The sequence below is a fragment of the Pan paniscus genome, chromosome 19 (genome assembly GCF_029289425.2).
Source record: "Pan paniscus chromosome 19, NHGRI_mPanPan1-v2.0_pri, whole genome shotgun sequence".
Taxonomy (NCBI): Eukaryota; Metazoa; Chordata; class Mammalia; order Primates; family Hominidae; genus Pan; species Pan paniscus.
In genome coordinates this window covers 8428948-8449146 of record NC_073268.2, presented here as the reverse complement: position 1 = coordinate 8449146, position 20199 = coordinate 8428948, and the positions used below count along the sequence as shown (strand labels likewise).

At 51.0% G+C, this 20199-nt stretch overlaps 2 protein-coding genes across 3 annotated transcripts in view; one reads left to right on the top strand and one right to left on the bottom strand.

Annotated features, from left to right (window-relative positions):
* NXN (nucleoredoxin) overlaps positions 1–20199 on the top strand; it is a 184535-nt gene that overhangs the window by 84232 nt on the left and 80104 nt on the right. The gene's annotated exons all lie outside the window — the stretch shown is intronic.
* On the bottom strand, positions 2–20182 carry LOC134729480 (uncharacterized). Its single transcript, XM_063598837.1, has 2 exons — positions 19171–20182; positions 2–17104 (listed from the first exon to the last, which is right to left on the bottom strand). The coding sequence occupies exon 2, from the start codon at positions 3601–3603 to the stop codon at positions 2116–2118; it is 1488 nt and encodes a 495-aa protein (XP_063454907.1). The 5' UTR covers positions 3604–17104; positions 19171–20182; the 3' UTR covers positions 2–2115.

Genomic DNA, 20199 nt, shown 5'->3' with positions numbered 1-20199 from the left:
GGCGGGTGGTCAGGACCGCATGGTCCATTTTATTAGCATCTTCGAGATCTGCAGAGGTTCAAGTGTCTGCTGTAGAGAATTTAGGGAAGTTTTGAAGTCGAGGAGAAGGTTCTATTACCAGAAACAACTCTCTGTAAAAACAGATGTCATCTGTCAATTCCACAAAAACTTCCCTGGGCCGGGGTGACTAAGATGAGAAGTGGGAGAACTGGATAGTTTAATAAATGTTTATATTTTAGTTTAAAGCGAAGTTGAAACACGAAGACGATAGTTAACGTCTGGTAAGTTTATACGGTGTGCGAGGCAACATGTTAAGTGCTGTATGTGCATGAGCCGGCTTAATCCTCTCACGAACGTGGAGAGGTACGGGAATAGTTCTACTTCTTTGTTTTTTATTCTTGTGTTTTAGACACAGGGTCTGCTGTGTTGCCCAGGCTGGAGTGCTGTGGCATGATCACAGCTCACTGTAATCTCAAACTCCTGTGCTCAAATAATCCACCTCAGCCTCCCAAGTAGTTAGGACTGCAGGCATATGCCACCATGCCTCGCTTACTTAATTTTTTTTTTTTTTTTTGAGACGGAGTTTTGCTTTTGTTGCCCAGGCTGGAGTGCAATGGCACGATGTCGGCTCACTGCAACCTCTGCCTCCTGGGTTCAAGTGATTCTCCTGCCTCAGCCTCCCGAGTAGCTGGGATTACAGGCATGCGCCACCACGCCCGGCTAATTTTTTGTATTTTTAGTAGGGACAGGGTTTCTCCATGTTGTCTGGCTGGTCTCAAACTCCCGACCTCAGGTGATCCGCCTGCCTCAGCCTCCCAAAGTACTGGGATTACAGGCATAAGCCACAGTGTCCAGCCTATTTAATTTTTTTGTAGAGATAGTCTTGCTCTGTTGCCCAGGCTGGTCTTGAACTCTTGGCCTCAAACAATCCTCCCCACCTCAGCTTCCCAAAGCATTGGGATTACAGGTGTGAGCCACTGCCCCTAGCTCATCAACAGTTTGTAAAGCCCATTTTACTAAAAGATTCACCTTGGAAGATATTACATTGTTGAGAAGAATTAATGATGTTGGGAAAAATTAGGTTTTTTGTTTGTTTGTTTGTTTGTTTTTGAGACGGAGTCTTGCTCTGTCGCCCAGGCTGGAGTGCAGTGGTGCGATCTCGGCTCACTGCAAGCTCCACCTCCCAGGTTCACGCCATTCCCCTGCCTCAGCCTCCTGAGTAGCTGGGACTACAGGCGCCTGCCACCATGCCTGGCTAATTTTTTTTTTGTATTTTTAATAGAGACGGGGTTTCACCGTGTTAGCCAGGATGGTCTCGATCTCCTGACCTCGTGATCTGCCCACCTCGACCTCCCAAAGTGCTGGGATGACAGGTGTGAGCCACTGCGCCCGGCCACATTAGGTCTTTTTAAACCAGAAAGTATTATTGTAGCAGCTTTAGAAGGTTGCTGAATTCTGTTTCTCCCCATACCCAGCTGTGTCATGGCAGCAGTCCCCATGGTGGTTTATGTTTGATCATCTCTCATTTTCTCTCATTTTTTTGCTTCTTTGAGTACCCTCTTTTCTTCCTCTCTCCATTAGAGAAGATGAACTATGAAGGGAAGGGGTGGGCCGGGCGCGGTGGCTCATGCCTGTCATCCCAGCACTTTGGGAGGCTGGGGCAGGCAGATCACCTGAGGTCAGGAGTTCAAGACTAGCCTGGCCAACATGGTGAAACCCCGTCTCTACTAAAAATACAAAAATTAGCCGGGCGTGGTGGCGGGCGCCTGTAATCCCAGCTACTCGGGAGGCTGAGGCAGGAGAATCACTTGAACCCGGGAGGCGGAGGTTGTAGTGAGCCGAGATGGTGCCACTGCACTCCAGCCTGGGCGACAGAGTGAGATTTAGTCTCAAAAAAAAAAAAAAAAAAAAAAAAGGAAAGGGTGAAAGGAAAGGATGAGAGAGAAAGGCAATCAGGGAGAGCCAGGATTCCAGGGAATCATGAAGGCGGCCAGCGGGGACCTAGGTGTGCCCACGTTTCAGCCGTGCAAATGCCTGAAGCCAAGTGGATTTAAAGTTGGCGCAGTCACATCTCAATTATGTATTCAGATGGAAGGGGGTATTTTAGCAGCCGGTTTAGCAAAACTGGGGACCGTCTTCTTGGGGCGCCTCCGTCATGTCTCCGCCCGTCCCTGCGGACACCAGTGGCAGAGCTGCAGAGGCTGCCCCCGGCAGGACCCCCAGGTTCTGGGCGTTGAGATGCTTCCTCTGGCTTCCAGGCATTGAGATGCTTCCTCTGGCTTCCAGGGAGTTGAGATGCTTCCTTTGGCTTCCGGGGGTAGAGATGCTTCCTCTGGCTTCCAGGGAGTTGAGATGCTTCCTCTGGCTTCCAGGGAGTTGAGATGCTTCCTCTGGCTTCCAGGGAGTTGAGATGCTTCCTCTGGCTTCCAGGGAGTTGAGATGCTTCCTCTGGCTTCCAGGGAGTTGAGATGCTTCCTCTGGCTTCCGGGGGTTGAGATGCTTCCTCTGGCTTCCAGGGAGTTGAGATGCTTCCTCTGGCTTCCAGGGAGTTGAGATGCTTCCTCTGGCTTCCAGGGAGTTGAGATGCTTCCTCTGGCTTCCAGGGAGTTGAGATGCTTCCTCTGGCTTCCAGGGAGTTGAGATGCTTCCTCTGGCTTCCGGAGGTTGAGATGCTTCCTCTGGCTTCCAGGCATTGAGATGCTTCCTCTGGCTTCCGGGGGTTGAGATGCTTCCTCTGGCTTCCAGGCGTTGAGATGCTTCCTCTGGCTTCCGGGGGTTGAGATGCTTCCTCTGGCTTCCAGGGAGTTGAGATGCTTCCTCTGGCTTCCAGGGAGTTGAGATGCTTCCTCTGGCTTCCAGGGAGTTGAGATGCTTCCTCTGGCTTCCAGGGAGTTGAGATGCTTCCTCTGGCTTCCAGGGAGTTGAGATGCTTCCTCTGGCTTCCGGGGGTTGAGATGCTTCCTCTGGCTTCCAGGGAGTTGAGATGCTTCCTCTGGCTTCCAGGGAGTTGAGATGCTTCCTCTGGCTTCCGGGGGTAGAGATGCTTCCTCTGGCTTCCAGGGAGTTGAGATGCTTCCTCTGGCTTCCAGGGAGTTGAGATGCTTCCTCTGGCTTCCAGGGAGTTGAGATGCTTCCTCTGGCTTCCAGGGAGTTGAGATGCTTCCTCTGGCTTCCAGGGAGTTGAGATGCTTCCTCTGGCTTCCGGGGGTTGAGATGCTTCCTCTGGCTTCCAGGGCGTTGAGATGCTTCCTCTGGCTTCCAGGGAGTTGAGATGCTTCCTCTGGCTTCCAGGGCGTTGAGATGCTTCCTCTGGCTTCCAGGGCGTTGAGATGCTTCCTCTGGCTTCCAGGGAGTTGAGATGCTTCCTCTGGCTTCCAGGGAGTTGAGATGCTTCCTCTGGCTTCCGGGGGTTGAGATGCTTCCTCTGGCTTCCAGGGCGTTGAGATGCTTCCTCTGGCTTCCAGGGAGTTGAGATGCTTCCTCTGGCTTCCAGGGCGTTGAGATGCTTCCTCTGGCTTCCAGGGAGTTGAGATGCTTCCTCTGGCTTCCAGGGAGTTGAGATGCTTCCTCTGGCCTTTTTTGAAGGCCAAGGCTTCTTTCCATTTCTTATGTCAGGCTACTGAGCGATGGAGATAATTTTTGAAAAAGGGAAATCCAAGGAGGGCATTCTCACCAGAGTGAATATAGCAACCAAGGTGCTGTCTTTTAAGCTGGGACCGGAGGATTAGGCCTCTGTCTCCAGCCTCTGCCTAGGGTTTCCTGAGACTGGGCTCCATGCTTTCTCCCCTAAAAAGATTATCCCCCAGAGGAGTGTCCACAACCCACGCGCACTCAGAAAGCTCACCTTTTCCAGTCTCCGTCCAGGAACGTGGCCTGATACAACTGCACTGATTGACTCGTGGAAGTACCGAGAGCGTTGCCCTGCTGGAGACTTGGCCTGTGTAGGTGTGTTCTCCCTTCCGCAGCGGCCAAGCGGGACAGCTTTGCCCTTTAGGGACATGGGCAAATGTCTGAAGACTTTAAATTTTTAATTGATAGACTTTGTTTCATAGAACAGTTTTAGGTTTTCAGAAAAACTGAGCAGAAAGTACAGAGAGTTCACAGGTACCCCTCCCTTGCCCTCCAGGTATTCCTGCTGTCATTACCATCTTGCATTGGTGCGCTACATTTGTTACAACTGAGGGGCTGGTATGGGTACGTTGTTACTATCTGAAGTTCACAGCTTACCTTAGGGTTTATTGTTTGTGTTGGACACTGTTGGTTTTGACGAATGCATAATGAATGACATGCATCCACCAGGTTGGGATCATACAGAATTGTTTCACTGGTCTCAAAGTCTCCTGGGCTTCTGGAACCATTTTCGATTGTCACTAAGCGGGCATTACTGGCATTTCCTGGGACAGCGATGAACATTCTACAATGTGCGGAACAGCACCCCCCCACACACCCCACCCCGCCCCACCCTTTCCCAGCAAAGTGTCAGCAGTGCTGAGACTGCGAGACCTGCTATACAGACACTGACTTGCCAGGTGCGTTTGTGAGTGTTTTGTGGGTGGGGATGAGCTTGTGAGGCTCCAGTGCTGGAAACCTGGTGTTTAGATGAGGGGTGGCCTGGCTGTGCGGGGGCAGAAGAGAGGCACCAGGTGGATTTGGAGAGTCCTGGGAAGAGGGTCAACTGTAAGTGAGAGGCAGCATTCCAGCCATAATCCCTACACACATTCCTGTAACTGTCACCTTCTTAAATTCAGACCCTGAGGTCTGAGTCCAATTAAAATGCCCTAAGTTCTAATTGTTGGGCTGTACATGGTGTGGTTAGCTTAGGTTCCCTGTTGGGTTGTGCATGGTGGGGTTAGCTTAGGTTTCCTGTTGGGTTGTGCATGGTGGGGTTAGCTTAGTTCCTTGTTGGGCTGTGCATGGTGGGGTTAGCTTAGTTCCCTGTTGGGCTGTACATGGTGGGGTTAGCTTAGTTCCCTGTTGGGTTGTGCATGGTGGGGTTAGCTTAGTTCCCTGCTGGGTTGTGCATGGTGGGGTTAGTTTAGGTTCCCTGTTGGGTTGTGCATGGTGGGGTTAGCTTAGTTCCTTGTTGGGCTGTACATGGTGGGGTTAGTTTAGGTTCCCTGTTGGGTTGTGCATGGTGGGGTTACTTTAGGTTCCGTGTTGGGTTGTGCATGGTGGGGTTAGCTTAGTTCCCTGTTGGGTTGTGCATGGTGGGGTTAGCTTAGGTTCCCTGTTGGGCTGTGCATGGTGGGGTTAGTTTAGATTCCCTGGGTTGTGCATGGTGGGGTTAGTTTAGATTCCCTGTTGGGTTGTGCATGGTGGGGTTAGCTTAGATTCCCTGTTGGGTTGTGCATGGTGGGGTTAGTTTAGGTTCCCTGTTGGGCTGTGCATCGTGAGGTTAGCTTAGGTTACTCCCCAACTAAGTACAGTCTCTGATGCATCTGTGATGGAACTAAAAGCACAAGTCTTGGGTTGAGGTCCCTCGTGTTGAAGCATCGTAGCCTCTCACTGCCTCAGTTTCCTTTTCTGAAAAGGAAGACAGTTGTCCTAGTCTCATTGTAGACAGAGTATTTTCATGAGCTGATATCCTCAGTGTTCTCTGGTTAGCTTTTGTGATGCCAGGGCTGTATTATGACCTTTTATTAAAGGCAGATATGGATGCTAAATGTGTGTGAATGGGATGGAAAGCCATCAGATGACCGCTTATAAACATGAGAGATTTAGGCCGGGTGCAGTGGCTCACTGCCTGTCATCCCAGCACTTTGGGAGGCCAAGGTGGGAGGATTGCTTGAGCTCAGGAATTCGAGACCAGCCTCAGCGATATGATGAGACCTCATTTCTACAAAAAATCAGCTGGGCATGGTGGCACACAGCTGTGGTCCCAGCCATTCGGGAGGCTGAGGGGGATCGCCTGAGCTCAGAATGTCAAGGCTGCAGTGAGCTGTGATCGTGCCACTGTGTGACAGCCTGGGCAACAGAGTGAGATGGATGGATGGACGGACGGATGGACGGACAGACGGATGGGCGGACAGACGGATAGACAGACAGACAGACAGACAGACAGACAGACAGACAGACAGATTGATTGATTTGTAAGGGAAAAATACAAACGTTCCAAGTCAGCGCTTTGCAAATGGAGGGGCCGTATTCATGAAGCAGGTGGTGCAGCATCAGCCCCACAGACCTCATTGCCCCATAAATCTCATCAAATAGGAGCAAGAATTCTATTCCCCTGATAGGCCTGGGAGGAGAATCCAAAAGCCAAACTCACTCCCTTATGGAATGTAAATATGGATCAAGAGAGATGTTTCTTTTCGTAAATTATCTCCTCCACCCTTATCTGTCAGAAGTCATAAAACCCCAGATGTAACCAGAAAAATCCAGAAAAATATTATTTTGAAAAAACTCTTGGCTAGATGCGGTGGCTCATGCCTGTAATCCCAGCACTTTGGGAGGCCGAGGTGGGCGGATCACGAGGTCAGGAGATCGAGACCATCCTGGCTAACAAGGTGAAAACCCCATCTCTACTAAAAAAAAAAAATACAAAAAATTAGCCAGGTGTGCTGGTGGGTGCCTGTAAGTCCTAGCTACTGGGGAGGCTGAGGCAGGAGAATGGCGTGAACCTGGGAGGTGGAGCTTGCAGTGAACCGAGATTGTGTCACTGCACTCCAGCCTGGGCGACAGAGTGAGAGTCCGTCTCAAAAAACAAAAAGAAAAATGTCTTTCTTTGTGGGTGCATCTTTGGGCTGGAGCGGGAAGAGCTTTGCGGAACAAAAGTGTTCCAACTGAGGCATATAAAACAAATTTTATTCAAACTTTAATTATCTCCCACCTGCTGGTGCTTTGTGACGTTCAGAGGGAAAAGGATCATTGAGAACAGCATTTGATGTGCATGAGAGTTGCTGGTTTTTTTCTGTTCTTAGATGGGATTTATTCTTAAGTTTATTTCATAATGAGTAGGTCCAGACACTGAGTTCACGCCGGCATGCTTGATACTGTTTAATTAAGATCCTTTACACATGAGGTGTTGACTTTTGTTGTGTTGAATTCAGTTTCTTCCTAAGTTTGGACCTTGGGTTTTGGGTGTCTTTCTTCATCCTGGTGAGAGGGATGGGGTACTGGGCGTGTGCTCTTTGTGAGTGGGGGTACGTGATCTACAGCAGGTTGGGGGAACGAAGGGAAAACGTGGCAGTGCTTTGCTTTTCACCAGGCTCCGAAATATCCACAGCCTTAGACTTGAAACCCGGCTGTCATTCCTCATTTTGCATTCTGCAACAGCCAACAATTAATCTGTCTGCATTTCTTTTCTCTCTCTTTTCTTTTCTTTTCTTTCTTTCTTTCTTTCCTTCTTCTTTCTTTCTTTTTCTTTCTTTCTTCTTTTCTTTTCTTTCACAGTCTTGCTCTGTTGCTCAGGCTGTAGTGCAATGGAGCAATCTCGGCTCACTGCAACCTCCGCCTCCCGGGTTCAAGCGATTCTCCTAGCTGGGATTACAGGCACACGCCACCACCAGGCTAATTTTTGTATTTTAGTGGAGACAGGGTTTTGCCTTGTTGGCCAGGCTGGTCTTGAACTCCTGACCTCAGGCGATCCACCTGTTTTGGCCTCCCAAAGTGCTGGGATGAAAGGCGTGAGCCACCGCATCCGGCCAGTCTCTCTGCATTTCTCATTCATTTCTACCTTCCTGTGGTCTTCTTGCCTCCGATGCAGGATCACTACGGGTATCAGGGCTTAGAGCTTTTCAGTACGTTTTGACAACAGTAACTTCATCACTGAAGCACAGGGCACGTGCAGGCGCTGGGCTTTCTGCTCTGTCTTCTCACTTAATCCTCCTGAGAAGGTAAGTGCCACATAGCTGGCAGGTGGTGGAGATGAGATTTGAACCTGTTTCCTGACCACAATCCATCTGTTAACCACAAACATTAGTGTCTTTCTCTTTGTGCTGTAAGGCTTAGAACCCCCAGCGTTCTGGTTCTTGTTTCTTCTGAGTCACATGTTTCAAGTGGCTCCGTCAATCTTTTTTTTTTTTTTTTTGAGATGGAGTTTTGTTTTGCACTTGTCGCCCCCAGGCTGGAGTGCAGTGGTGCGATCTCAGCTCACAGCAACCTCCACCTCCTGGGTTCAAGTGATTCTCCTGCCTCAGCCTCCTGGGTAGCTGGGATTACAGGTGCCCACCACCATGTCCAGCTAATTTTTGTATTTTTAGTAGAGACGGGGTTTCTCCATGTTGGTCAGGCTGGTCTCGAACTCCTGACCTCAGGTGATCCACCTGCCCTGGCCTCCCAAAGTGCTGGGATTACAGGTGCGAGCCACCACACCTGGCCTCTGTCAATCTTTATGTAAGTTCTGATGCATCTAGAACGTCCTCTCTCATCCCAGCTGTATTTATTTTTTATTTTTTGCTATGATTGATAATAGCAATTGTCTGAAGACCTAAGAGCACCCTCGTTTTCTTGAAGTCAAAAAACCTTGCTGAGACCAGGTGTGGTGGCTCATGCCTGTCATCCCAGGACTTTAGGGGGCCAAGGTGGCCAGATCCTTTAAGCCCAGGATTTCTTTGCCAGACTGGGCAACACAGCGAGACCCCATCTCTACAGAATGATTTTAAAAATTAGCCAGGAGTGGTGCTGCACGCCTGTGGTCCCTGCTACTCAGGAGGCTGAGGTGGGAGGATCGCTTGAGCCCAGGAGGTCGAGGTTGCAGTGAGCTGTGCTTGCACCCTGCACTCCAGCCTGAGGAGCAGAGCGAGGCCCTGTCTCAAAGAAGTAAAGATTATAAATTAAAACTAATCTCGTGGAACTTAGTCCTGCTGTAAGATACGGATTTTCCTTTTTATTGCATGAGAAGTCCCTTAAACCCTGCTTTCTGTCCATCTCTGTGCCCCGTACGGTACCTGCACCCCATCCGTGTCGTATGAACCCAAGTTGAGGAGACAGGAACACTCCTGAGCATGTGCTGTACCTGGCACGCTTCTCAACCGTGACCCGTGTGGCAGTTACAGACCTCTCTGTTTTACACGAGGGAGCTGAGGCTTGGAGAGGTCTGATGGACTTGCTTTGAACCTCACGGCTAGTGGGTTGTCATAGATCCAAGGGTTTAAACTCAGGCCTCCGTGACGCTGAAGCCCATGTTCTTGCCGCTCTGTTCTTCTTTTCCATCGAATGGGAATTGGGTCAAATGGAATTCTGCCTTTTTCTTAGGAAAAAGGAGGTGGAAAAGGCATGTAGAAACACGTAGAAAGCCTTTCTCTTTTTTCCCCCTCAAGCCATAGGGGCCAGCTCTGTGACGGTGGTTCACTGACATGGAGCGAATGGAAAAATGGGGTCATGTCTCCGCCAGAAGCCTGCATTCCTGTTTAATTGGCGAGCACACACTTTCTTTGTATTTGTTTACCTTATGGCCGGTTCTGACAAATAAAATGGATTCTTTTCTTGGCCTCTTCACTTGGGAGGAGTAAGCTGTGGGGTTTTAGTGGAGGGAGTGAAGGCCTGAAAATGCCCGGGATTTGGAAAATCTCTGAGAATGTGGTGCAGAAGAAGGTATTCTTGACTTTGGTGACGAGCATATGAACGGCAGCTTCCCAAGTTGGTGACAAGAGCTCATGAACGGCAGCTTCCCCAGTCACGCTCACTGAATTGGACGCTGTCTTGTGACTGTACGTTGTCCACACCTCCCCCTGCACCTCCGCCAAACCTTCGTCGCTGTGGCCACTTGCCTGGGAGAGGACTGGCCGGTCAGCTAGCATGGATTTGTGGAGCTCCCACCAGATAAAAGACAGGCCAGGCGCGGTGGCTCACGGCTGTAATCCCAGCACTTTGGAAGGTTGAGGCGGGTGGATTGCTTGAGGCCAGGAGTTCGAGACCAGCCTGGGCAACATGGTGAGACCCCATCTCTACAGAAAAAAAAAAATACAAAAATTAGCCAAGTGTGGTGGTTCACGCCTTGTAGTCCCAGCTACTTGGGAGGCAGAGGTGGGAGGATTGCTTGAGCCCAGGAGGTTAAGGCCGCAGCCATGATCACTCCACTGCACTCCAGCCTGGATCTGAAAAAAAATAAATAAAAAACAAAATAAAAGTTTGTTTGTTTTATCCAGATTGTCAGGCAAATATGTTACGATAAACAATAAAATGAGATCACAGCCTTCCTCTTTTTGCTTTAGGTTGGAATTCAAACCATCCAGTGTAGTGAGAGGTATTATTTCTTTTTTTTCTTTTTTTTTTTTGAGACAGAGTCTCACTCTGTCGCCCAGGTTGGAGTGCAATGGCGCGATCTCGGCTCACTGCAAGCTCCGCCTCCTGGGTTGAAGTGATTCTCCTGCCTCAGTCTCCTGAGTAGCTGGGACTACAGCTGTGTGCCACCAGGCCCGGCTAATTTTTTGTATTTTTAGTAGAGATGGGGTTTCACCACATTGGCCAGGCTGGTCTCGAACTCCTGACCTCAGGTGATCCCCCACATCGGCCTTCCAAAGTGCTGGGATTCCTGGCGTGAGCCACCGCGCCGGCCAACGGTGTTGGTTCCGATGGAGCGAAGCCTCTCCGTGCGCTGCTGGCCTCCCAGGGAAGAATCATGAGCAAGTGTCAGGTGTCCAGCAGAATCTATCTTACGTCTCTTGGAATAAATATTCCCTCTGGCTCGGTAAGAGCAAAACCCTTTAGTCCAGCTTGGATGTTAGAGAACCTTCTGCTTGCTTAATTTATTGATTTTTTAAAGCCAAAGCAGTGTCAGCAGAGCCAAGAATAATGTTGGAGAGATTCTAAGAACATGGCCTTGCGTAGTTTTCCTGACTGAAATCCGCTCTGCCTAACACTGGGGACCTGGGAGCTGCTTCGGTGGAGAAACCTGGACCCGTGGTTCAGAATGGGGTGGCTCCTGACACAGAGCCTTCAATTTCTGATGGGCTCCACCTGGCCCCAGCCTCTTTGTGCCTTTTGTGTGGTTCCATGCCAGGGTTTTGAGCTGCGTTTGGAGCCTTTGGTTAGAATTTTCTAAGGAGCATTAAAAGCGAGTACCACAGCTGGGCGCGGTGGCTCACGCCTATAATCCCAGCACTTTGGGAGGCTGAGGCGGGTGGATCACGAGGTCAGGAGATCGAGACCATCCTGGCTGACACGGTGAAACCCCGTCTCTACTAAAAAAATACAAAAAAAAAAAAAATTAGCCGGGCGCGGTGGCGGGCGCCTGTAGTCCCAGCTACTCGGGAGGCTGAGGCAGGAGAATGGCGTGAACCCGGGAGGCAGAGCTTGCAGTGAGCTGAGATTGCGCCACTGCACTCCAGCCTGGGGGACAGAGTGACTCTGTCTCAAAAAAAAAAAAAAAAAAAAAAAAAAAGGGAGTACTGCAGCCCCCAGGTGGGCAGGGAGCCTCTCTTCAGAGAGGGGCGTGTGCGCAAAGAAAAGGAAGCAGCCATTTACTTCCAGAGATGATTCCTGGCTAAGAAACGATTATGAGAAATGAAAGACTAGACATAGGAGACGGACTATGAAATCCTGAACTCTTTTTTTTTCTTTTCTTTTCTTTTCTTTTTTTTGAGATTGAGTCTTGCTCTTGTTGCCCAGGCTGGAGTGTAGTGGTGCGATCTCCGCTCACTGCAACCTCCACCTCCCGGGTTCAAGTGATTCTCCTGCCTCAGCCTCCCAAGTAGCTGGGATGACGGGCGCCTGCACCACGCCCAGCTAATTTTTGTATTTTTAGTAGAGACGAGGTGTCACCATGTTGGCCAGACTGGTCTCTTGGCCAGGCTGATCTCAACTTCTGACCTCGTGATCCGCCCATCTCGGCCTCCCAAAGTGCTGGGATTACAGGCTTGAGCCACTGCGACCGGCCGCATATGTTGAGTCTTATTAGTCTCCGTCCTAAACTTGACTGATCATGATGGGACATGTCAGCCTGAATGAGACCCTTTCCTGGACCTCTCTTTCATACTGTATCATCCCACCCAGGAGGCCTGACTCAGCTCCGCTTGGACTTAGATATCCCTCTTACCCCTAAAGGGGATGGCGCTCGCCACAGGATACCCCAGGCCAGATTCTTCTTTCATTTACACCTTGGTCATTCTCCTGTGTCCTCAGCTGAGTGTTTGTTTTGGGGGAAAACCCACACTTTCTGTAGCTCCCAAGATTCTGGATTGGTGATTGGAATATAGATGTTTCAAAACTGTTCACATTCTAGAAACATGTTTTATCGGGACATCCAGAGCTGTTGAGACACTTGGGATCCGTCTTCAGCTCCGGTTAGCTTATTAATTCCCGAGGGACCGTCCATCCCTTTTCTAGTATCTGAACGTTTGGATTCAAGACTCCACTTCCCTGCTAGGTGGCTGGAGAAGCAAACCAGGGTCCAGAAGGTGTTCTAGAAAGTCGGGTGGATGGGGAGAGAATGGAGGAGGATCCATCCCAGCCTGTCCCCAGCCCAACGGCCCTTTTCCTGTGGCCATCAAATCTTTGTGTCCAGAGTGTTGTCCTTCCCCTGGACAGTGCCGGACACACTTCCCTGACTCGCTTTGGCGAGTTTTCTCTGCTTCTTTTTGACCATGCCCTGCAGTCATCATCCACAGTTCCCCGAATCTCTCTGTTTTTTTACATGATGATTATTTTTTAGAGACAGGGTCTCGCCCTGTCACCCAGGCTGGAGTGCAGTGGTGCAGTCATAGCTCACTGTCACCTCAAACTTCTGGGTTCAAGGGATCCTCCCACCTCAGCCCCCTAAGTAGCTAGGACTCTAGGTGCACGCCACTACACACAGCTTCGTTTTATTATTTATTTATTTATTTATTTTTTGAGTCGGAGTCTTGCTCAGTCCCCCAGGCTGGAGTGCAGTGGTGCAATCTCAGCTCACTGCAAGCTCCGCCTCCCAGGTTCATGCCATTCTCCTGTCTCAGCCTCTCAAGTAGCTGGGACCACAGGCGCCCACCACCACGCCCGGCTTTTTGTATTTTTTTTAGTAGAGGCAGGGTTTCACCATGTTAGCCAGGATGGTCTCGATCTCCTGACCTCGTGATCCGCCTGTCTCGGCCTCCCAAAGTGCTGGGATGACAGGCGTGAGCCACCGCGCCCAGGCCAGCAATGTTTTATTTTTATCTTTTAGTAGAGACGGGGGCTGCATATGTTGCTCAGGCTGGCCTTAAACTCTTGACCTCAGGTCATCCGCCTGCCTGGGCCTCCCATGCTGATTGGGATTACAGGCGTGAGCACCGCACCTGGGCCTGCAACTCTGTCTTTAGATCTTGCAGCTTTGCTGCCTCCCACTTCTGTACAAAATGTGGGACCATGACCCCTGAAGTCCCGCCCCGTGGCTTCTGTATATGATGGGACCGTGACCACTGAAGTCCTTGCCCTGTGAGCCTTCCTCGGTGCTTTTCTTTCTGGGCATTTCTGCCCTCCCAGCACCTACCTGGCTTCATGGAGAGGAGACCAGAGGGTCCCCTCCAGAGTCATCTCTCTTGGGAGGAGCTTTGGCTTCTTAGCCTGGCATGTTTTTGGCCAGCTTCTTTCTTTCCTTAGCCTGAGGTCATGGAGGTGATGTAGGCGGGGTTTGGAGCTGTGGATGGAAATTTGAGGCCTGTGCTGGTTCAACTCCAAGAACAAAGACTACTTTGACAACAGCCAGTGAGCAGCTTCTGCTGGGAGTTCTGGGCGGGGGGCAGGGGTGGGAGGAAGAGAGGCCTCTGTGAACAGGGTGTTTCCATGTCTCAGAAACAGATTCAGTTAAGAGTCAGCATCGTCTTCCCCCAGCCTTTCCCTTACTGGCTTGATTGACACCGTCACTGTCTGAGTTGTGGAGAGAGAAGGAATGGGCAGGAGAGATAGGAAACAAGGCCCTGGTGTGTGTTTTTTTCTTTCCATTTAAAAATAGGAAGTTGGCCAGGTGTAAAGCCTTCCCCAAGTAGCTAGGACTTGAGGTGCACGCCACTACACACAGCCAAGTTTTATTTTTATCTTTTAGTAGAGACGGGGGCTCACGCCTGTAATCCCAGTGCTTTAGGAGGCCAAGATGAACAGATCACCTGAGGTCAGGAGTTCCAGACCAGCCTGGCCAACATGGTGAAACCCTGTGTCTACTAAAATTAGCTGGGCGTGGTGGCGGGCGCCTGTAATTCCAGCTACTAGGGAAGCTGAGGCAAGAGAATCGCTTGAACCCGGGAGACAGAGGTTGCAGCAAGCCAAGATCGCGCCACTGCACTCCAGCCTGGGCGACAGAGCAAGACAACGTCTCAAAAACAAAGAGGCCGGGTGCGGTGGCTCACGCCTATAATCCCAGCACTTTGGGAGGCCGAGGCAGGCAGATCACGAGGTCAGGAGATCGAGACCATCCTGGCTAACACGGTGAAACCCCGTCTCTACTAAAAATACAAAAAAATTAGTCGGGCACGGTGGTGGGCACCTGTAGTCCCAGCTACTCGGGAGGCTGAGGCAGGAGAATGGCATGAACCCGGGAGGCGGAGCTTGCAGTGAGCCGAGATTGCACCACTGTACTCCAGCCTGGGTGACAGAGCGAGACTCCATCTCAAAACAAAACAAAACAAAACAAACAAAAGAAACCCCTGCAATTGAGACAGTTGGGGCAGAGACGGGGGAGGGCTCCACCTCATTCAGGAGCTGTCTAGGAAGTGACTGAGCAGAAATGAGGAGGAGAGAAGCATGGGGAAGGACTGCCAGGTTTCTGGTTTGGGGACACTGGGTGGAGGGTAGTTGGTTCCATTCATGGAGACAGGGAACCATGGCGGGGAAAGGCAGGGAGGGAGGGAGGGGAGGTGGTGGTCACTCGTGGGAAGGTGGCCGTGCTCAGGAGGCAGCACCCTGTGCCCACGCTGGAATTCTCAGTTACCTGGCTCTAGATGAGATGAAGACAAACTATTTTTTTTCTCCTTCTTGTTGGTATGAGTTCTTTTTTTAGGTTTAATTTAACACAATAAAATTCACGGTTCTTAAGGACCCAGCTCAGTGTGTTTGAACAGCTGTTATACTGATATGAACAATTATCCAAACAAGACCAAGAACATTTCCATCTCCCTGCAGAGTCCCCTGCTGAGCCTCTCTGGTGACTCCCCCTCCCATCCGTCGCTTTGGTTTTCTGTCACTGTAATTTAGTTTTGCCTGTAGACCGTCATGGAAATGGAATCATACAGTCAGTGTTATTTTGTGTCAGGCTTCATTTGCTCAGCATGATTGTGAGGTTTACCCTTGTTTTTGTATACATCAGTTTGTTCCTTCTTATTGCTGAGAAGTGTCCCATTGGACGAGCATCTTGTCACAGTGTATCCATTCTTTCAGTGATGGATGTATGTGAGTTGTTGTCAGTTTGGGGTGGGGGAAGGCTGTCATAAACATTTTTACGGACTTAAAAAAATTATCTTGGGTAAATACTGATGAGTAGGATTACTGAGCGGTAGAATACTGAGTCGATTATCGGGTAAACGAACATTTACCTTCATAAGATGGACCAAACGGTTCTTCAAAGTGGTTGTACTGACCAGGCATGGTGGCTCACGCCTGTAATCCCAGCACTTTGGGAGGCCAAGGCAGGCAGATTTCTTGAGCCCGGGAGTTTGAGACTAGCCTGAGCAACATGGCGAAACCCCGTCTCAACGGAAAATTTTCGAGTGTGGTGGTACGCGTTTCTAATCCCAGCTACCCGGGAAGCTGGAGGATCACTTGAGCCTGGGGTGCTGCGGCGAGCTGAGATCGCACCACTGCACTCCAGCCTGGGTAACAGTGAGATCCTGTCTCAAACAACAGCAAAGTGTTTGCACCATTTACGTCCCCGGCAGCGGAGTGTGAGAGTTGCACTTGCTCCACGTCGTCACCCGGGTTTGATACTGTGGTTCTGTTTAACTTTTGCTATTCTAGTCAGTGTGAAATCATTTTAATTTGCATTTCCTTGATGACACCTTTGCATATTCTTACTGGCTGTCCACCTATCTACTTTCTGGACGTGTCTGTTCATATCTGCTTGTTGAGAGAGTGCACTCCCGGAGCCCGGGCCACGGCTCAGCTACCTGCCGTAGATGGGGCAGGAGGGAAGGAGACGTTTGCAGAGATTCGAACCACAGGAACCAGTCAGCCCCTTGGAGCCCTGGCCCAGGCTGTGGGATTTTCAGAGGAGGCCTTCCATTTTCACCTGTCCTGTTATCAAACCAACTGCACTACTTAGTGTCTGCTTGGAAGTATCTGTCCTTCGCAGTCAGCTTACTCTTTTGGCCGAAAGGAAGCTCTGCTCCTAGATATGGATAAGGAATTTGACAGATCTCCAGCCCTGCCCCCTTAGGAGAAGGCCAGCCCCTCTGCTTCTTCCCCTGTGAGTGGACGTCCTTGGATGCATTAGCTCAGGCGAACTTGGAAGATTCTGTGGGTTTTGTGTGGCCTATTTTGAGTCTCATTGTTTGGCTTTAATCAGAAAAATAAACACTTATTTTTAATTTTCTCCCTGGCCTGGCTGAGCTAGGTTCAAACGATCTTTTTTAACTTGACCACATGTGAATGACCGGAAATGATGTCCTGTTGGGGAAATGGGTCATTTCCAAGATTTTCTCTCCAGGAAAAGTGTAACTTATTTCCTAAGAAAGGCTCTAACAGGCCACAAAGAAGTTCTTATTAAGACGTTTTCTCCTTTTATGTGGTCCTAACCACAGCCTTATCACAAACCCCAGCCCTGGCTGTTAATCCAAGGTATTTAGTTCTTGTATTTTATATACAAGGAAATAAAGAGACGCCTCCCTCACTCCTCCGCCCCCGGAAATAAAGAGACGCCTCCCTCATTCCTCCGTCCCCAGGAATGATTCGCCCAAGGGTGGGTGTTGTCTCCGGGGACCAGGATCAGGAATTACGCCCTGAATAAGGATAAAGACCTTTTTTCCCTTCACTGAAACAATCATTTTAAAAAATTTGCTGTGATCTCACTTTTTTATTTTAAATTCCTTTAATGAAACCTCACCCTCAAACTTGATGCATCAGAAGATTTGCTTGGACTAAAAGTGGAATTTCCATCTTAACCACATGGCTCCGAGGTTCTGCTCTCAGAATGAATTGGGCTCCATGTCATTTTGTTTGTCACTTTCTTCTCGGACCAGCGCAGTGGCTTCACCACAGTGGGCACTGTGGTTGGATTCCGTACCTGTGAGAGAAGTTTCTAGAATCCTTTGGCTTGAAATACACATACTTGGCCACGTTCTTTCTTCTGAACCGTCTTCTGTTGCCGCCCCCTGCCGGAGGCTAGAAAGAGACACCTGTAGAAAAGCTCCTCCCACCAGCTCTCCTCCCAAGATGGAGAAAGGTGACGCCCGCCAAACCCCATCGGGTTCCCAAGAGGCCTTCGTGTTGGAGGCCTCCTGCTCATCAGTCAATGAGTCGTGTCCTTTCCCTGCTTACCAGAGACCTTTAGCTCCACGGGTTTAAAACCAGACTCGTGGCCGGGCGCGGTGGCTCACGCCTGTAATCCCAGCACTTTGGGAGGCCGAGGCGGGTGGATCATTTGAGGTCAGGAGTTCAAGACCAGCCTGGCCAACATGGTGAGACCCCGTCTCTACTAAAAATTCAAAAATTAGCCTGGCATGGTGGGCGCCTGTAATCTGAGCTACTTGGGAGGCTGAGGCAGGAGAATCGCTTGAACCTGGGAGACGGAGGCTATAGTGAGCCGAGATCATGCCGCCGCACTCCAGACTGGGTGACAGAGTGAGATTCTGTCTCAAAAAAAAAAACGAAAGAAACAGAAAACCAAAAACCAAAACAAAACAAAAAAAACCCAGATTCCTTTCCCTACTCTTCACTAGTTTTTCTTCCGCTTTGTTCTCTCCTTCTCCTTCCCTCTCTGTCTACTCATTGTCTTTTTTTGAGACAGAGTTTCTCTCCTGTCGCCCAGGCTGGAGGGCAATGGCGCGATCTTGGCTCACTAAAACCTCTGCCTCCCGGGTTCAAGTGATTCTCCTGCCTCGGCCTCCCGAGTAGCTGGGATTACAGGCGCCCGCCACTACACCTGGCTAATTTTTGTATTTTTAGTAGAGAGAGGGTTTCGCCATGTTGGTCAGGCTGGTCTTGAACTCCTGACCTTAGGTGATCCACCCGCCTCAGCCTCCCAAAGTGCTGGGGTTACAGGCGTGAGCCACCGTGCCCGGCCTGTCTACCCATTCTTTCATTAATTTGTTCTTTAAGCACATGTTAGAGCTTTTAACTGGCTCTACGTGTTTTTTTAGGCTCTGGTTATGAATAGGGTCTCACTGACACATCTACCCAAGCTACAGGCCTTGAACATTCTCATTTCCCCCCATTCACTGGGTTCAATCAGGTCGGAGCACTATCGTTTCACTAGTCCCTTAATGAGGCCACCAACTTCCAGTCTCACCCTGTCTACACAGCTCCCAGAACAACCTGGCTACAGTACCAGTTGTTCACGTCACTGCCCTATGGGCCAGCCCTCATTATGGGTGGATCCAACCCAAACTCCCTGGCGTGGACTTCAAGGGCACCCCCTTCCCCGCCCCCAAACCCCACCTTCAAGGCCCCCCAGGCCCTCCACCCCAGCCCCCAAACCCCACCTTCAAGGGCACCCCACCCCCGCCCGCAAACCCCTCCATCAAGGGCACCCCCTCCCCCACCCCCAAACCCCACCTTCAAGGCCCCTCCACCCCCGCCCCCAAACCCCACCTTCAAGGGCACCCCCTTCCCCACCCCCAAACCCCACCTTCAAGGCCCCCCAGCTCCCGCCCCCAAACCCCACCTTCAAGGGCACCCCGCTCCCCTGCCCCCAAACCCCACCTTCAAGGGCACCCCCTTCCCCACCCCCAAACCCCACCTTCAAGGCCCCCCAGCTCCCGCCCCCATACCCCAACTTCAAGGGCACCCCGCTCCCCTGCCCCCAAACCCCACCTTCAAGGGCACCCCCTTCCCAACCCCCAAACCCCACCTTCAAGGCCCCCCAGGCCCTCCACCCCCGCCCCCAAACCCCACCTTGAAGGGCACCCCCCTCCCCCGCCCCCAAACCCCACCTTCAAGGGCACCCCCCTCCCCCGCCCCCAAACCCCACCTTCAAGGGCACCCCTCCCCCACCCCCAAACCCCACCTTCAAGGGCACCCCTCCCCTGCCTCCAAACCCCACCTTCAAGGGCACCCCCTCCCCCGCCCCCAAACCCCACCTTCAAGGGCACCCCCTGCCCCAAACCCCACCTGGCCTTCTAGCATCCTCACCTTTGCACACTCCGCTCAGCCACACTGGTCGACTCCCAGGGTCCCCAGACACATCGCCCATTGCCGTACCTTGGAACCTTTGAGCATGATGGCCCCTGCTGCTGGGATTCCCTCCCCTTCTTCTCTCTCCGATGAGGTTGTGTACTAATGTCAGCTGTACACGTTGTCTTTTCAACATGTGACCTCTTCTCAGAAGCCTGTCCCCGCGCTGTGCAATGGTCACTGTGCAGATCTCTGTTACCGCGTCATTGCCTGCATTCTACTTAGCTCTTGTCTGTCTCCCCTCCAGACTGTGCCCCCAGGGCTTCCAGGTCTAGCCTCATTTCTAATAGTTTGTTGCCACGATGTCACGAATTAGAGCCCTGTTTGTTAGCCCACAGGGCTCCAGCCTCACCCTCTCCCACAGCTCCCGTGGCCCTCCTAGCAGCCTTCAGAGCTTCATGGTTCACAGTCTGGAAAAACGTGTGCTGAGCTCTGCCTGCCTCTTGCTGTTTCTTGGATGCCTCGCCCTATCCCACTCCTGGCCTGCCTGGTGAAATCCGGTTCATTCTTCACAGAGCAGCTCAGACGCTACGGCCTTTCCTCTTCAGTCGCTCTAACTCACAGGGTTAGATGGTAAAAATAGCGAGTATTTTATAAAGCACTGAGCGTGTGCCCCAGACATTGTTCTAAGCATCTTCCCCGATTTCCTCTATGTGCCAGTAGTATCGCGCTTTTCCTGTATCCTAATAGTTTATGTACGCGTCCGTCTTCCGTATGGGGCTGGGCCTTCCATAAAGGAAAGAAAGGCTCATGTATCAATTGTCTTTCTGTTCCCAGCCTTTAGCACAGGGCTTCACACGTAGAAGGAATCCAGTAGTGGCTGGTAAATGCAGCTGTTTGAAAAACACAGTCGCGGCCGGGCTTGGTGGCTCACGCCTGTAATCCCAGCACTTTGGCCAGCACTTTGGGAGGCTGAGGCGGGTGGATCACGAGGTCAGGAGATCGAGACCATCCTGGCCAACATGGTGAAACCCCGCCTGTACTAAA

What these genes read in the sequence shown, in the direction of transcription:
- LOC134729480 (XM_063598837.1), bottom strand. Translation starts at nt 3,603, where the DNA reads ATGGAAAGAAGCCTTGGCCTTCAAAAAAGGCCAGAGGAAGCATCTCAA.